The sequence below is a fragment of the Pseudopodoces humilis genome, chromosome 9 (assembly GCF_049639895.1).
Source record: "Pseudopodoces humilis isolate 2021_Gansu_Grassland_sample_001 chromosome 9, ASM4963989v1, whole genome shotgun sequence".
Lineage (NCBI taxonomy): Eukaryota > Metazoa > Chordata > Aves > Passeriformes > Paridae > Pseudopodoces > Pseudopodoces humilis.
In genome coordinates, this window is record NC_142208.1 from 774,262 (window position 1) to 792,089 (window position 17,828).

At 40.1% G+C, this 17,828-nt stretch overlaps 1 protein-coding gene across 9 annotated transcripts in view; it reads right to left on the reverse strand.

Annotated features, from left to right (window-relative positions):
• The window catches only part of CTNNA3 (catenin alpha 3), a 394,943-nt gene that overhangs the window by 149,443 nt on the left and 227,672 nt on the right, over positions 1-17,828 (reverse strand). For all 9 annotated transcript variants that reach the window (XM_088059438.1, XM_088059429.1, XM_088059430.1 and 6 more), the window contains 2 exons: positions 11,911-11,991; positions 6,791-6,943 (listed from right to left, as the gene is read on the reverse strand). In XM_088059438.1, coding sequence (XP_087915564.1) covers positions 6,791-6,943; positions 11,911-11,943 — 186 coding nt within the window. In that variant the 5' untranslated portion in view covers positions 11,944-11,991. The remainder of the gene's footprint in view (positions 1-6,790; positions 6,944-11,910; positions 11,992-17,828) is intronic.

Here is a 17,828-nt window from a genome sequence, read left to right on the forward strand (position 1 = left end):
CATTTAAAATGAAAAGCAAATTTCCAAGCAAAAATTAAATGTCAAATCTGAAAGTACTTATTCTTTTATATTATATATATATATAAAATTATATAATATTTTGAAATTTTTTTTTTCAAAATTGCTGCATTTTAATATGGAATTCCCATTAATAACAAGCATTTTCTAAAAAAAAACAGATCTGCGAAGAATTTTTTTAGCCAAGGCTCACAAAGACTTAGACTGCAGAGAGAATCTTAACCCAAATCTTTTTTCATCCTGCAATATATTCTAGGGTTTTTTTCAATGTTACATAATCAATATTCAGACTTAGAAGTATTTGATGCAGTATATGAGGAATATCAGGCACTGCAGCCTAAAATAACCTCCATCAGAAGAATGTTTACCGTGACCCTTGGTGCTCATCAAAACGCTTTAGCAGCTGAGCGTTCATTGCATATGTGGGAAGTGTCCAATGTTGTAGCCCAAGTGGGCAGCTGAATGTGCTTCTGGGGCTTTTTTGCTGTGTAACCAGGACTATTCCTCTTCCTCCACGTACCTGAATACAGCCCTTGCCCTGAGAACAGCCCCTGGTGTGTGCACTCACTGCAGCTGCGGCAGAGTGAAGGTGTCAAGCACTGCAGCTCCAGTCCTTTGCACACTCTGAGCTTTTCCAGTGCTAGTGCTGCCCTCAGAGGCCCAGCTGATGCTCCTGGGAAGCGTGGCTGACGCTCCAGCCTGTGCACCTTTGAACCTCCTGGCTGAGAGCACAGAGCACTTCATAAACTCAGCACAGAGGAAACCTCAGAACACAAGAAAGAAGATAATTACTTGCTACAACCTCTGGAAATAGTATTGCCCCAGAGCTGGTATGGTGCTGTCTTTCCATCTCACTGATGTTTATATACACGCTTCTGAATTGTATTCCTTTGTTATGTCTTAAATCCATTTTTGAAGGAAGGCCTGTAACTTCCAAATGCCAATTCAGAAGGGAGAAAAGAGATCTCGCTGCTCAAGGCGATTTACAGAGGTCTCTGGCCTATGAGGATACTGTTTGTTTCTTAAATTACAGTGTGAGCAGTGAGTCAGTGTAGCAGCAATTTAGCTTAGCTCAATTAACATTTCCTATTCAAAGAGGGCAAAAAGTACCTACTTTCTCAAGACTTGTTGTTTCTATTAGAGAATTCTTCATTTTCAGATTAAAACAGAAACCACACAAAATCTCTCTTGATATTTTAAGCAGTACTTCTAATTTCCATGCCAAATGCACTGTTGGATTAACCTTTGTGAGAAGATGAACTTTTGTTTCTATAATACCCAATTCAGTCTATTGTGTTTATATACAAAACACTTCATAATCTACTCTTCAAGTATCCTCGATCTTTCAAAAACTGATTCAGAAACAGCCCTCAAATACAGGATAGGCCTGGTTTAAACTGCTACACAAAGCATAAGAAAATGCAACATAATGCACGTCTCAAAACAGGCCAACAGTCAGCTCTCAAGGTATAAATCAACTCACCTGATTTCTGGCATCTAAAAATTAGGCATCCAAACACTAAGTTAATCATTTAGTCAAAGAAGAAACATGTGCTTCATTAATCAAGAGAAATCTTCGGAAAATCTTTATCTTGGGTTAAGAGTCAGTGGGGTAAATAAGGTTTCAAACTGAAAAAAGACCAACACAATAAAATCTCAGAATAGCTGCTTGAATTGTTAACTTTGAAAGAAGACAAAGCAAGCAGAGCACCGAGAGGAGTGATACTGGTGGGTGGGTACAGGCCTGGATTAGTACAGGTTTTAGACTGAGCACATAAGGAAAAGCTTAAACTGGAAATAACACAAATATCAATGGCTTGTTTTACTTAAAAATGGACTTAGAGCCTAGTCCTGTAACATCAAAACCATTTTATTACTATCACCACTGAACTTGCTGGCTGCAATAATAAAATCCATTCTTATGTGGCTGGAGATCTGGCTACACAAATACACTGGTCTTTGTGGTCCAGATTCAGAAACTTATTTCTGCATTTACATTTCTGCAGTCAAATGAAATACTGTGACAGGAAAATTAAATGCTGATGGTTTAATCAATATGGCAACAACAGCATATTTACAACTGAGCCATAGAACAACATTGACAAAGGATCTATGAGAGTAGGCAATAGCACTGTGCTGATTCAAATTATTGCTCACTATATTGGGAATGCAGTATCATCTCTTTTGACATGTTGTTCTGCCTTCACTTTCAAATTACTATTATCAAATTCAACTTTGGTGCAACACTATCATCATCAGCCCAGCTCAACCTGAAGCCTGACAAGTGTGTGGAATGTGTTCTGCTGGAACACTGACAGGACAGAGCTGAGACACTGCTTTTTAGAACAGCAGAATCACTGAACTTGAACTCATGATTGGATTCAGGAAAACCTACTTTTTTTTAAAAGAAAACACTTTTTCCTTAATTTGGAGAGAATTAAACTTCAGCATTCATTACACAGGTGATTTCACAGCATGTATCTTCAAGTGCAACTAGTTACCTTTATAAAATGAAAAGGAAATAGTCATAAATCTTCCTTATGCCATAAATATCTTTTAGAAGAGCAATGTTAAGCAGGAATGGACACCCCAGTTTTCATACATGAAGGCAGTGGAGGAATTAAAGGTCTGGACTACTGATTGTACCGTGTATGAGATCCAGGCATGTGGATGCCAGACTCCTCCAAGAATTAGGGTGCCTGAGTAATCAGTAAATTCCCAGGTGATTCAGACAGATTAGCTTCACTTGTTTCAGCCTCAGGAACAAATCAACAGGAAACTGGGAAAAAGCTGTGAAACAGGATTTTCCTTGTGGTCGTGGTGTCTGCATTAACTTGTTATAGATTTTGTTTACACATATTTTAACAAGTTATTTGGAGCAGTAAATAAAATAACTAATGAAGATTTGCAAAAGGGTGTCATGGTGCTAGATGACTAAATGGTAACAGGGATGAAATGCGGTCTAGAGGGATTAAAAGTGAGTCATTTTGTGAGGAAAGAACCAAGTTTCTGTGATTCTATGAAATATCTGGACTGTGTGGATTAGCACACACAGTTCTGCCCTCCCACCTCATGGGCTGCAAGCTGCTGAAAAAGGTACAGGGAAGGGAGCAAACTGATCCTTTTGTGGCTTCCAAAGAAGGAAATTTTTAAAAGAGCAGAAATGCTTTGAAAACAATAAAAAGAAATGAAAGAGTAAGTGGCATGGAGAAGGAAAATAGGGACTGGTGTTCATTTTCTCTTCTGATACCAGAATTCAGAGACAGCAAAAGAAAAGATCATGTATCACAGACACTCCTCTACACAATGCACAGTCAGGGTGTGGAACTCTTTACCACAGGATGCTGAGATATCAAAGTTGACAGTGGGCTCAGACTCACACCTGGAGTGCTTTACAGTCAGAAACAAAGCACACTCAGAATGCAAATGAGGTTTTTCCTTAGCTTTTGTTCCCCTAGACAAAATCTAGGGATTGCCAGCATCTGAGGTGGTTTTCACCTCTCAAAGGTTACAACAGCTCCGCTGTGTCAAATGCCCCACAAAGGCTACTTGCAGCTGAAAAAAGAAAAGCCACCCTTTTTAAATTGTGTATTTAACAATATGGGCAGTCTCGCTCGCATCACTGGCCTTTGCTCTATCAACTGGTTCCCACAAACCACCCAATTCCCTGGATGTCACAAACACACCTAGATGGTAAAACTGTTTTCACAGTTGTATTTCAAAAGCCTGATGTCTCATCTCCCTCACCATCAGCCTTCCCTGGTACACTTGCTGTTCTGTACCTTTCTTTGCAACGTTTTTCTCAGCAGTTTAGCTTTTAAAATATTTTAAGTATACCTACTGTCTCTTAGTATTCCATAGGCAGGTACATGGCACCCATGATCCGGCACTTCAATACTTAGATTATTTTCAGGAGCAGAGATGAAGCCCATTTCTGCAATGGCACACGTGACTGGCCTTTGGAGTTGTATTCCATGACCTCTGTGCTGTAAGGGAATTTGTTGGCTCTTGTATCAGTGCAGGAAATCAACACCAAAGGAAGGAATGTGAGGCCTCCCCTGCAAACACACATACTGTACCTGCCATTTAAGAACCCCCTAATAAAATACAGTAATGCCTGGCAACTTGCTCCTAAGTTACAGGAATTTCATACTGGATTGGATCTCCAATTAACCTGCCATCCTACTCCAGATCTTACAGAGAACAGCCAACACCACACTGTGGAACACTTCCCTGGCTAAAGGCTGGGCTCCTGTCCCAAAGGGGACAAGTGGTGCTTATACATCAGAATTTTCAGCAGGAAACATAAATTCTGGGATAAATAAAGGGGTAATAGAAATAGCAAGGATCCAAAGGCAGCTCTTTTCCTTTTGATCTGTCCTGCCCTTCTGGCAGAATCAGGCTCCCTGCTTTGAGTAGCACTTTTAGCCAGACCTGATTCCTGCAGCACAGGCACTATCCATGGCCCCGTGTTCAGCTGGAAACCAAGCTCCAAGCATATTTGCCACATCTCAGTTCTGAAGCATGTGTATGTTTAAGTACAAACGTTTCTGAAAACCACAACTAGTCAGATCCAAGTCTGTCTATACTATTTTCCTTGAGAAATAAAAGCAAGAGTGCAGTGCTCCACTACATCAGTTGAAAAATACATATATTCTCATCTTAACATGGTTTAGGCCACTAAAATCCAAATATGCTTCCAGTTGGAACTGCTGTAGCAACTGCTCTAATCTATTTAAAAGCTATTACATTTACATAAATTTAACTGGTATTAAACATTCCCCAAAACAGCTGCTGTGCTTCTCTCTCTTACATGGTGCTGTTGGAAATGACTGGATTTTTCTTAAAAATTAGATAAATCTGTTTATCTCCACAAAGCCCCTTTGTGGCCACTTGCTTAGCTGTTAATGCTTTTTTCATTTTTGTTCTGTTTTACCTCAGATAGGCTCACTGTTGATGGATGCAGTACAACTATCACCTAATTAATTTGCTGGAGAGTTTAGCAGTTGATAAATACAGTTTATCAAAAAGCCATCAATCAAACTCTTGCTTAGAGATACTGGTAAGGGCATTAAACCAATGTAAGCAACTTTTAAATGAGATACTTAGTTCTACTAGATATCCCAAAGATAACATAAAGTAAAATTGAAGTTAATTTTCAATAGCAGCCCACGATATAATCCCCAGTAAAGGGACATTTGGAACAACTAATACAACAATAGGAGTTGTGTAATTCAACAAAAGGAGACTGTGTGCAGTCTCTCCTTAGAAGTAAGTTTTCTGCACCGTAGGCAGCACTCTGAGTCACAGCATAAATATAAATATGTACACACACTCACTGTGTGTTCACACATACAGCAAGATCAGTCTGGACTTTGCAGGCAGTGAATCTGTGCAGCCATCAGTCTCTAATCACACACCCACACTCCTGGCCAGCTACTCCTTGCATTTGGGACACAAATTCAAACCCATGAAAGGAAACCAATGCTGGATTTTAGGGTTATGTCTTCTAAAATGAGTAATGATTTGGGTATTTCAGCTTGACTCAGAAATTCAATCAGGTCACTTGATCTTCAGTGAGTACCTGCTCTTAAGTCACTTCAGGATGGTTTAGCTTCAGTATTAAAAATCAGAAAAGCTTGGAACTTGGAGTTTCAGCTTGATTTTGCAGCATGGTCAAAATCAGATACTCTTGTGAATCAAAGAATAACAACTGTTCTTATTGTGTAATCATGTGACCACGAAGAGAAACATAAATGCAATACCTTACTTTTACTTTAGCTCTTTACCTATTTTTCTTTCATTTTCTCTAGATCACTCAAGGTGAATTACTAATTCTGACCCAAATAGTTTTCCTAAGTAAATTTTCAGCTGCAGAGTGAATTCATTGATTTTTTCCCCCCATTTTTGCATTACTGCACACAAAAGCACCAGAAGCTAAAAAACCCCACAAAAATTACTTATGCATTCCTTCCAGGCACTTGAGATAATATTGCTGTGAATTTTTGACTTTAGTATGCCAGCAGTGTTGCAAGCTGCAGCTGAAATGAGTTTGGGTCAGTGCATATTTAGTCACGTTTGCAGGACTGATTGTCCAACAAACCAAAATCTCCCCCAGCCGTGTTTGCAGATCTCTTAGTGCTGAAGAAGAGTCATTTATAAGCCATGAGGAAGTAGAGCCCTTAGAAATGAGCACTGAGTCTCCAGTGTAAGCAGGGATTCATTTAGCACGCAGGCAGGAGCTGGGCTCAGTGATCTGTGGGTCACCTGGATCCATATTTCCACCTGGGAATACGCAGTGACCCTGGCAGCGGGCTCCTGGCTCTGAGCTGGGTCAGAGCCCCACTTCCCCTCCAGCACATCCCTGCACAGCTCACAGACTTTCCCAGCTGGCAAACAGCATTAACACAGTGTCTCCTGAACTCTGGGCAGCAGCTCCTGAGTGCTGTGAGCCAATACTCCCAGAAACACACATTTAGTCAAGCTCCCACAGAACACCTTGGTGGAAAGGCTTACACCGATTTCTCAAATTCTAATTCCACACCATCTAATTTCTATGCAGTGAAATGCTACACAAGCACAAAGCCCTGTGTTCTACTACATACCATTACAGGAAAATGGAGTACATTCACTATTACCCAAGGCCACTTATTTATTCCTTCCTGAAATGACAGCCTTGAACATTTTTTGATAGCTGCCAGCAAAGGGAGTGTTCAGTGGCAAGCCACTCACACCACATATTCCAGAAAAAGTGCAATTCCATCAAACATACCTCCACAAGCCTGCTGGTATGTTCTCGAAATATAGCAGCATATTCCTTTATTTCTTTCTCTCTTCCATTTTTAGCAGCTTCAATGAGAACGAGCAGTGGAACGGTGGTGTCTAGGAAGGAGTCTGAGATGTGATCTATGATGGCTTTCCGGAGCTGCAGAAGAAAGCAGTACATCAGTACCTGCTAACTGGATTATTCGTTAAAGTCTGCTGTAATTATTGTCCATCCCTATTTCTAACATCAACACCTACACGCTGTACTCCTGCGTTATTGGCAATGTAGGTCTGAGACCTGTGGCAGCTACAAGTTCTGTGTTACACAGAGAAATATATTTCATTTGAAGGACAACTTTAATATGCCACTAGGTAAATATGCCTGTTTGTAAGTGTTTGTACAGATAGATAAAACACTACAACATGTACTGGTTCTCTTGAAATCCAGGGAGCCAAACAAATATTCCTCCTCCTCGATGAATAGGCTACTTAAGTGATTTTACATGTGAAAAATTAGTTAGCCCAGACCTCGTATCTCCTGGGTATTCTCCCTTGTAATTCAGATGCCAAGGGAGAAGGCCATTTAATCTTACAAAGAAAATATTAATTCAATCATGTTTGTACTCACAAAATAGCTACATCCCATGACTTCATAATTGCAAAACTACCCAAGTGTTTCTGGGAAACCCAGTGACACGGTCTGGTTTGCAGAATGGCAGCCTTCGTGGTAATTATGTCAAGGAGATTACTGATTGTGCCACCTGATAATGTATTAATAGAGCAAGAAGATCTATAAATGAGGCTGGAGTTCAATTTTCTCTGCTTAAATTAACTGTTCTTGAACTTCTAACTTAAATTATTAAAGAAGTATAACATTCTGCTATAAATTACCTGTCTGAAATTCGGCTTCAGAGAAGCTTGTAACCAATCACTGGGACGTTACTTCACTTAAAAGGTTATTTTGCATGTTCCCTACACATGACAGCTGCTCATTTAGATCATGCAGCAGTACAACAAACACACCAACTGGAACAATAGATGAAGTGCAATTCATTATTAAATGCACTGAATTTCCTACTCCCAGTCCAGTATTTTTGCAGTATATAGAGAAGATATTGATTGGAACGGGGAAGGATGTTAATGTTTCTCAGCTCATCACGCTGTTGCCAAAGCACCATTTCCACTTGGTGTTTTATTCCAAGGTATCTGTGTGAAAAATCAGTAGAAGTAAAGGCTCCTACCAGGAGAAAAATAGAAAAAAAACACAATCTTTTTGATGCTGCTGTGTCTGCAGGTAGGGCAGTGACCATGCACAGCAGAAAGGGTAGTGGAGAAATCTGCTGATTCTCAGACAAGATCTGGATATGAATTCCACCACTGGCTTTCAGATAGCCTCAGCACCTCAAGTCAGCTCTCCTTGACTCCCCAGAGGGACAGACAAACACAGGCAATTTATGTTTGGAATGGTTTCTTTGTCTCCTAACCTACTGCAGCCTACCACATTAGGATACACTGTCTGGATACACTGCATGTTTGCAAAGTCATTTACAAAGACAGAGGCTGTTGGATTCCAATACAAAATTTGATTTCTTACATTCTCAGCTTTATTCAGGCTAGAATTTAAAAAAAAATAAAAAAAAATGTTATTAGAAAGTTTCACTACCAGAAATAAAATACATTGAACCTCTAGTCCTGCCAAGTTACCTGCTAAGATTTCTCTGTTGTAAAGGCTCCACTAAAGAAAACAGATATTCTTGCCTGTTTAAAATTAGGTACATGAATGTGACCTTGAAGAGTCACAGTTTAAAAATTAAGATTGCCATTTACAAAAAACAACAACAAAAACTTGTGGAACCGTCATACCTATGGCAAATGATTCGTTATCTCCAACAGAAATATTCTGGAGTTCTTCCACAGCCTTAGCACAGTGTCACTACAATAACCTCAGGCACATTTGTGGTGAGCTTCAGGTACCCAATTTCAAACCAGCAGCCTCATTTTATCTCTCATTACATAATTCTTTGCTATAGCTTTTCACTGGTTTTCTTGGCTTAATTAACCTCTCACACAGAAATTATCATTACTATTTCGTTCTAAGAAATGCTCTATCCTGCAATTATGCAGCAAAATCACTTCTTCAAAAAAACAGAGATAATGCTGTGTCTTTGCTGAACACAAACAAGTCTGAAATTATGTTCCTGTTGCAGCTCTGCAAAGGAATACGTGAAGCTGAGCATTGCAAAGGATGCCTTGTGTAGCATTAAAGAACAAAGAAATACAACATAGAAAAAGAAGGAAAAGACGAAAGAAAAAAGGAGTATCTGAGGCAATATCTATTTCTTCTCATGCTAATCCTAACAAGCATTTCTCCCATGACTTGGTAAGTCTGTTTCTGACTCTGGCCACTTGTAGGGCCAAATGCTAAAAGCTGAGTAGCCAGGAGGGAGGCATAGGAGCAAAGGACAGCACCAGTAGTGCCAGCACACAATCCTAGGAAAGTTGTGCTATAATTAAACTTCTTCTCATATTTTTAAGTGAAAGAGACACCATCAGAAGAGGGAGAGGAGGGGGAGGAGGATGTCTGACAGATTGTTTTCTTCTTAAGATGCAAGGTCTTACCCTTTGAGCACACTGTTAGAGAAGCATGGAGAATTTTTGTTTTGATATCAAAATGCATTATAAGAAAACCACCGGAACATGTTGTTTATAAAACATGGGGCATAAGGTTGTCAAAAACAGTGGAGGGTAGAGAAAAAAATGCCAGCAGCTGTTTGCAACACTATTCAACATCAGTACTGATGAGCACAGAAAACTCTGTTTGCCTCCACTTGCCTCTTGCCTTACTAGATGACCCTGGCAAAAGTCCTGCACAAACCTCAGAGCAGTTTTTCCTGAGGGATCTCCCTTTCCCGTTTTGAAGCAGAGCCAGCAAGGCCATCTCTTCTGTGTCCAGAAACAGCTACCCATGATGAAGAAATTACATAAAAACATAAGAATATCACCAGGAATAACATTTATTAAAACAACCAACCAGCCAGAACTGCAGAACAACCACAGGAGAAACATCTGTGCAGTCCATTCATGCTACGCTGGGAAAGAACTGGGAGGCAAGAACTGAGTATGGTAATTTCACATAATTACAAATTGGAAGGAATATGCAATTCCTTCCTGGCTGTTTGTGCAGCTCTCCTCGGCAGGGAAGCAGTGATCCAGGTAAAACTGCACACACAGAAATGACACGAACATCTCCAGCACAATACAAGTTAAAATCAAAACAAAGATCAGTTTAAAATCCGTGGAAGTGCTGGCCAAGCTCCTGAAATGAATGCAAATAACTTCCCTTGAAAAGCCTGAGAGTTTTGATAGCTGCCTGTTGTGGGGACAGCTACTGCTGCCTTCAGTCTTGCCAGACACAAGCCTCCCTTCTATCCCCTCGCTGTGGGGTGCAGAGGTGCTCCAGAGGGGCCCAGGGCAGCAGCTGACTGGGACAGCACCTCTCTGGTGGTTTGCTTTGTTGGCTACTACTGAAGAGATTTTAAAAATACAGCTTTATAAGGTTTCATCTTTAAGGCCAGTTTTGCAGAGTCCCAGTCATGCCTGAAAGCAGAGCACACTGCACACCACAACCCTGAATCCACTGAGAGCACCTGATGCAACACCAGCACAGGTACAGAGTATACTAAAAAATAAAGTATCATAAAAGCTGTAGAGTAGAGCAAACAACAATTTTCGTGTTTCTTGTAAAATTGCTAGGAGACAGAATAACAAATGTTTGTAAGTGAAAGCAAATAAGACTGGTGCAGTATCTGCATGCACAAATTCACTATTTCTTGTCTCCCAGATCAGGAATTAGGCATGCAGTAAGCACTCCTCCTGAAACAATTCTTATGCAATTCATATGTATGAATATAGAATTGGAGGAAATAGGTAAAATATTTCTCATAAATGCTTTCCAGTGGAAAAAATGTCAAGAAGTGCAGAGCTGTTCTGGTAAGAGAAAATTACTGGTTCTAGATTGACTATAAATTGGGCATGATTACATCCAGCCTGAACGTTTTCCAAAGGTTTACAGAAAGACACAAATTGAATTAGTGAACAGCTTTTAACCACTGTAACAGAGTCAATAAAGTGTTTTAAGCTAGAGTTTAATTAACTCTTGGAAGGAAATGAATGGAAGGGTTCCTAGATACACTGAGCTGGTGATGCAGGGCTCTGCACTGAACACATTTTGGACAGAATCTAAGCAGAAACCAAATAGCTACTTATTTGAAAATACTGTATTTATATGATATTCTCATTTTTCAAGGCTTCCCCTGACTGATTATGGGAGCAGGAGGGAATTTATTCCTCATCTTGAAGCACAGGCTGGCTTGCAAGACTAAATGTGAAGTTGGGAGGGATAGTCTTCCACCAGGGAGCTGATAAACAGTTTGAGCTGCAGACAGGATGAAAGAGGTGTGCTCTTGTTCTGTGCAGCTGTAAATTTTCATGCACTTGGTTGGGGCAGCCTGGCTGAGAGCACTACTGACTTTCCAAGTGTCTTCTTTCTCAAAAGGCACATTATACACTTCCAGCATAATTCACAGTTTTTCCCCAAGATATTTATTGCAGAGAAAGGGCGTGAACACAGCTGATGCCTACTGCTAACCTTCTTCCCTTCACTGAAGGTGTGGATCCTGGTCCATGTTTCACATTAGTTTTAGGACACTGGGATGTAAAATGGGGGGCAGACTGTGGACTGGGTGTTCCAAGGACCCTCTTGTGTGGTGAGAGGTCTCACAACCATAAAGACCCACCCATAGTGATTCAGTAGTTCCTTCAAGGTGTCTGTCAAGATTATTGAAAATTAAATATATCTTGATGGCCAGAGTACATTACTGATAGATATCTACAGCAAATGTATTTAAACATGTATACATACAGATATATATTCAGTATCATTTGGCAGGGTTTTCTCAGAGTTTTAAAAACTGGTATGTAAATATTCTGTGGAATGGTGTAGTTGTCTTCAATACATTTTATTTTGGGGGAAAAAAATATATTTTCAAAATGCATAAACTGAAAATAGCACATTGGAGAAGACTCCCTGAAGGCCTTTTCCCACCTTTCACTGGCCCAGGTGCTCACCTGCCTGCGGAGGTCTCTGGTCCTCTTGCACATCCCTTCTATGGCCACGTTCAAGGCATCGCTTCTCTCTGCCTTGTCAGCCTGCAACCAACAGGACAGAAAACAGTCACTGCCTGCCTGGGATCCCCCAGCAAGCACATTCTGTGTGTCCCCAGCGCATCAGAGCATTTGGGAAATCGGACATGCCGAAGGATTTTTCCAACATTCATAGTATTTTTCATACATTTCAAGAGCCAGTAGCACACTATTCACAGAATGCCAATTTGTGATGTTAAGCATAATTTGCTGAATCAAAACATATGCTTTAGAAGCAGTATACAGGAACAAAATAAACACTTCTTAACTTCTGAATTGCTGTAATACTCCCAGGGTAATCAACAACATGAACAGAATTATGATGATAGTGATGATAGTGATGATGATGATTAATAATAGTAGTAACAATAACAACGACAATATTTATGGCAATCCATTAATACCCTATTCAAGTGAAAAATAATGTTCTCTCTCTATAAACAGTGTATAAATTCAGGTGCCCACAATGCAGTTGGGTTATGCTTTTGTCTGCAGTGTTCCTTATTTTCCTTCTGTAAAACAGAATGGGCGAGTTTCAAAATGTCCAAGATGTTGCAATGCAAACACTATCCATGAAATGGCAATCTCTTCATCCCACAGCACATTCATCCTCAGCATCTAGTAGGTTGAGTTCTTGAGATACTTGAGAGGTCTGAAGAGAATCAGCTTTACTTTCTAAACAATTTTATTTTTTTATTTCCATCTAGAAGGAAAGTGCTTCTATCATCGTTACCTATTTGAAAGGTGTACTTCACACTCCACTGGACTGCCCAGCCTTTGTTCCCTACAATTTTACCGTAATACTCCTGTGCCTACTAGCTGGTTTGAATTTGGTTTTCTTCCTGTTAGTACAGAAACTACATGAGAATCCAAAATGCCTGGTGAACTTTGTTTGCCTAAAGCAAGCAATCATTGCTCCCTACCTTGGAGTGCCCTGGTCCAAAGGAAAGAACCACAAATAGCTTTACACAAAGCCAGCACACATGACATTTACAGCACAAAGAACCAGACTCTCATAAATGCCAAGCAAAAGCTATGTACACTGACCACGCTATTTGGACTTCACTTACCAAACACTGGGAAGTCTCTATTATGAGCATGACTGTCCCATTTTATAAATAACATTAACATTAATAGGAAAATAATAATATCTCAGTAGGCACCCAGGAGTATAAGCTCGTTATCTATGTATCATACTTCAATCAGAGTTATTTCCTTACTAAAGAAACCTGTGAACAGGACAATAAGCTTAATATTCAAACACAGACTATAGGTGGCAAGCAAAGAACTCTTATATTAAAATTGAATGTGCAATGTCATAAATGCCTTGAAATTATTATCACATATCTATCAACTGAAAGGAAAAACTGCTTTAAAAATTGAGCTTGCATTTTCAGGGAGATTTAGAAAATCTCCTATGACTTATCTCTGAAACTGCCTACAGTCTTTGCAGGGAACAGATGATCAAAACCAGGTCTTGGAGAAAGGTCTGAACTTCACCTTAAAACCTTCAGGGAATTCCTGGAAGTGGATACTCGCTTTTGTTCCACAGCAACGCCATCATTTCTTGTAGCAAGGCTTACACAGGAACTGAAGTATAAATAATGACTCCTCTATTATGCTTTGCAAGCTCTTGTCAACCTTGACAACAAAATGATCCCTTCTGAACTGCTAGGTAAACAGGGCCAGGAAAAACCCTGTGGGTATGACTCAGCTAATGCCTATGCATTTTCAGACTACAAAAATGCACTGGCATATCCTATGAAAGCTTTATATTTAGAGCCTATTTTTCTACAAAAATAAAATAATTGTAAAATATTGGGATATTTTTCGAATTCTCTGGTAATCTGTAACTTCAAAGGTGGCCAGTAATGATACAACTGGCTCTAAGCTAACCTAAACCTTTGAAGCAGCTAATATTAAATAACCTCAGGCAGCAAGCGGCATAAAATATTGAACAGTGAACAAGTTAAAGACACTTTATTCTCAAATCCTTAACATAATGGTCAATGTCTAGAAAGCAAATATAACTATAAATGAAGTTCTTCTTCACCTCATGTTTTCCCGAAGAAATAAATCCACCACAAATGCACTGTAAATGCAGCTTCAGGCTGGAGAATATGGACAGCCCAGACTGCAGGTAACCTCATAACTGCAGACTCTCATTCTTCCCTGAAGAAATGTAAACATCAACAGCCCCACACTCCAGTTTGGGTAAATCCTTAGGAACTTCTAAACCGTGTGCAGTCTTTTCCAGTCGGGGGACACGTGAGATCTCCACCTGGGATTGACCCCAACACCTCCACACTCAGCAGAGTGCGGCTGGCTCACCCCCAGCCATGGAACCCACATGGCTGGGGGTGAAATACTCTGCATCTGCTTGGCAATGAAATCCTTCTGGTGACTGCTGGACTTCAAACAAGCCTATCCTGGAATTGTTCCTTCTTGTACAGAGTGACTGATTCAGGGAAATGTGAATTATGCACATTATTCTGGGTCTGGAGTTTAAAAATCAGACAACTGAGCCTTTCAGTTATTCTGCACTCACCTACTGGTTTTTTCCTGTAAAATATAACATAGTATAATAAATATAATATAATATAACAAATATAATACAATAAATATAACATAACATAACAATATAATATAATATAATATTGTATAATACAATATCACATCACATCACATAATATCACATCATATCACATGACATAATATTATATTATATTATATTGTATTATATTATATTACAAAATATAAAAAAATACCAGCTATGTGGCTCCCTTGTGAAGATCCTAAAAGCAATATCTAGTTCCTATTTCAATGCATTTTTAACATTTGAAACATTTTACAAGCACTAAGTCACAGTGTTATTAATATTCCACAGAGTGAAAGTAAGTATTTTTAATTAACACTGGCTAGCCTGAAGATAAATGCTGGGTACTGCAAATAATACAGGCCCATCTATTTTCCACACTGGCAAACAACATTAGTTGAATGTCACAAAACCCACATGTGCAGAAAATGGTTCCTGCTGGATTTCCATGGAGAGCAGGACACACTTGGGGGCAGATTCTCAGCAGGAACGCGTGGCCGTGTCCCCTCTGGTTTGATGGAATTTCCAGCAGCGAGGTTCTGTGACCTCGCCAGGCACTGCAGAGCCTCCTGCAGCCCCAGGTACACAGGTACAACCCCTGATGTCTGCACAGCCTGGCAGGACTCAACAAGTGTCCAGCCAAACCTCTGCGGGTGCCAACAGCCACCAGCGGCAACAAGGGCTGCAGGAATTGCACACTTTGTAGAGCTGATCTTATACAAAGGACTGGATAGATACTCTGAGGAGGGCTTTAATTTCACTTTGTTGATACTCCTGAAGGCCCACAAATGTTTGCCTGATAGTTGCACTGATCAGGAGATTATAAGGAAGATATGGGCAGAACTACTTGAGTGATCATCTCATCTCTTCTAGTACTTAGGCTAATGTTCCCATATTTAAAGATCCATGCCAGAAATTAAGCACGTGTTCTGTTTCATGGGATATGTCTGTTCCTAAATGGTCATTGCACAATCTTGGGAGGAATAAATAGAAAAACAGTCCAATCTACTAGCATGATTTTCTTTGTTTATTCCAGAACGACAGAACGGTTTGAGGTGGAAGGGATTTTAAAGCCTATCTCATTCCAAGCCCCTGCCATGGCAGGGACAGCTCCCACTGTCCCAGGTGCTCCCAGCCCCAATGTCCAGCCTGGCCTTGGGCACTGCCAGGGATCCAGGGGCAGCCCCAGCTGCTCTGGGCACCTGGGACAGCCCCTGCCCACCCTGCCAGGGAGAATTTCTTTCCCCTGCCCTCTGTCAATCGTCTCCAGCAGCTGTACCATGGCTCTGTGATGAACAGCTTTTGATAGAGGTCCATGTATCCAAAAACAGGATTAGTTAAAAGAAGACTAGCACATTTATCAAAATCAGTTCTCTATGGAAGTATTAAAAAAAAGAAGCCAAGCTAAAAGGTAAACACCAATCAATACTACAATAACTTTATAAATGTCAGAGCTCTAATTAAATGACTGACTGTTTCAGCCTGCGTGTTGACTGAAAATAACCCCACACTCAGCAATTAGAGAGTCCCATACATTGCAACTTAATTTCAAAAAACCCAAAAAACAAACTCTCTTAGGTAGGATTTTAAAGCAAAGTCACAGCCTCTATAGAGACACCAACCTTTTTATTTGTTGTCTGTTGTTGCAATTCTGCGTGTAACGTATAATGTTTGGGGTTTATTGCATATGGAATTTATAAATGGTTCTTTTTTGATTTGGAAAGTCACTGTGAATTCTAATAAAACCATAAGATTATAAGAAAATTGTATAAAAAGCAATTTTACAAATTATTTTGCATGATGAAGCAATTTTGTCATTACTTGGGACATTTCCACACTTCTTTGTTTTTTTTTTCATATACAACTTATAGAAACCCTGATCTTTCAAATCCTGTTGTGGAACTCAACTAAGTAAAGACATCTGCAACATCTGTCTCAAAAAAGCCCCAAAGAAGCCCATGAACCTTTATAAATTCAATCCTGTTGCGGTTTTCATTTACCCCAGCTGGTTCACAGCTGCCAGAACTAGTTAACACTGTGCTTCAGCCATCAGTAACTAAATAAAACTAATGCCACTTGCTACACTCTTTGCTAGGAGGAGACAAAGGGTTTGTCACCTTGAAGGTCACCCAAAGAGAAGGAAATCCCAGATGACTGTTTGCCCATGTGAGAAATGCCAAGCGTGGGGCAGAACCTCCTTGTATTCCTTTGTACCAGTCTGGATACCACTGGGCCCTGGGATTTGTCACTTAAATGCAGAATTCATTTAAATACTATTTTACCCTTTGGTTTTTCAGCTTGTTGTTCAAAGTGCAGTGTCCAAGTGAAAGCCAGGACTGCTGGTTGGAGGTGCCAGGTCTGGTTAAACACAGCAGAACCAAACAACGAGCTCCTCCAAACCTGCAGAACTCAGTGGACAGGTCTCTGTCAGGCTGGAACTCAGAAATAAATGCACCAGTTGTTTACAGTTCTTCTTTTCGAGTATGTCTCATGCTTTCAAACCAAATGTTTTCCAGACCTCTTTGTTCTCCCCCATCTGGAATAACTCCTCGGGCACAAGCAACCCCAGTGAAACATGGAACTATTTCTATTCACATGGAACTATTCACTGCCTCAGAAACCTCTCACATGAACATTTCAGAAGTTATTCAAGGAATCCTCTGACGAGGCAGTTAAGGCAGAACCTGACATTTCTGACATTTTTCCTTTGAAAAGGTAAAAGCTCCCAGGCCTTTTCATGCAGCATTTCAAAGCCTATTTTCACTGTACATCAAAAGCCTGGGAAGGAAAATTAATTTAGAAGTACATTTATTACCTTTATTTTTTAATACAGGAAACACAAATGAATAACCCACAAGTACTTTAAGATGAAAATCACCACCTCCATCAATGACACAGATTCCCTACTCTAAACACGCCCACCCCGGTGTGACTTTTTTAGGACACCTGGCTCAAGAAAACCTATTTCTGTGATAAACAGGTAAGCATATTTTTTTGAAGGGGTATGGAAAATCACATGCAAGTGAGCAAATAAGGACTCCTTCATGTGGAACTGTTTCTCATTACAGACAGGGCTTTTTCCTCAACAGCTTCAATATGAGATTGTCATTTTCCTCCTCTCCAAGCCCTCGTGGAATACTCCCTATGGATGTAATGCTGTGAGACGTGAAGTACCTCGTAAGAAATTAATTATCTCAACTCCACTGCTACAACTGGAGTACTGAGGGCTCTCCTTCCTGTGTCAATT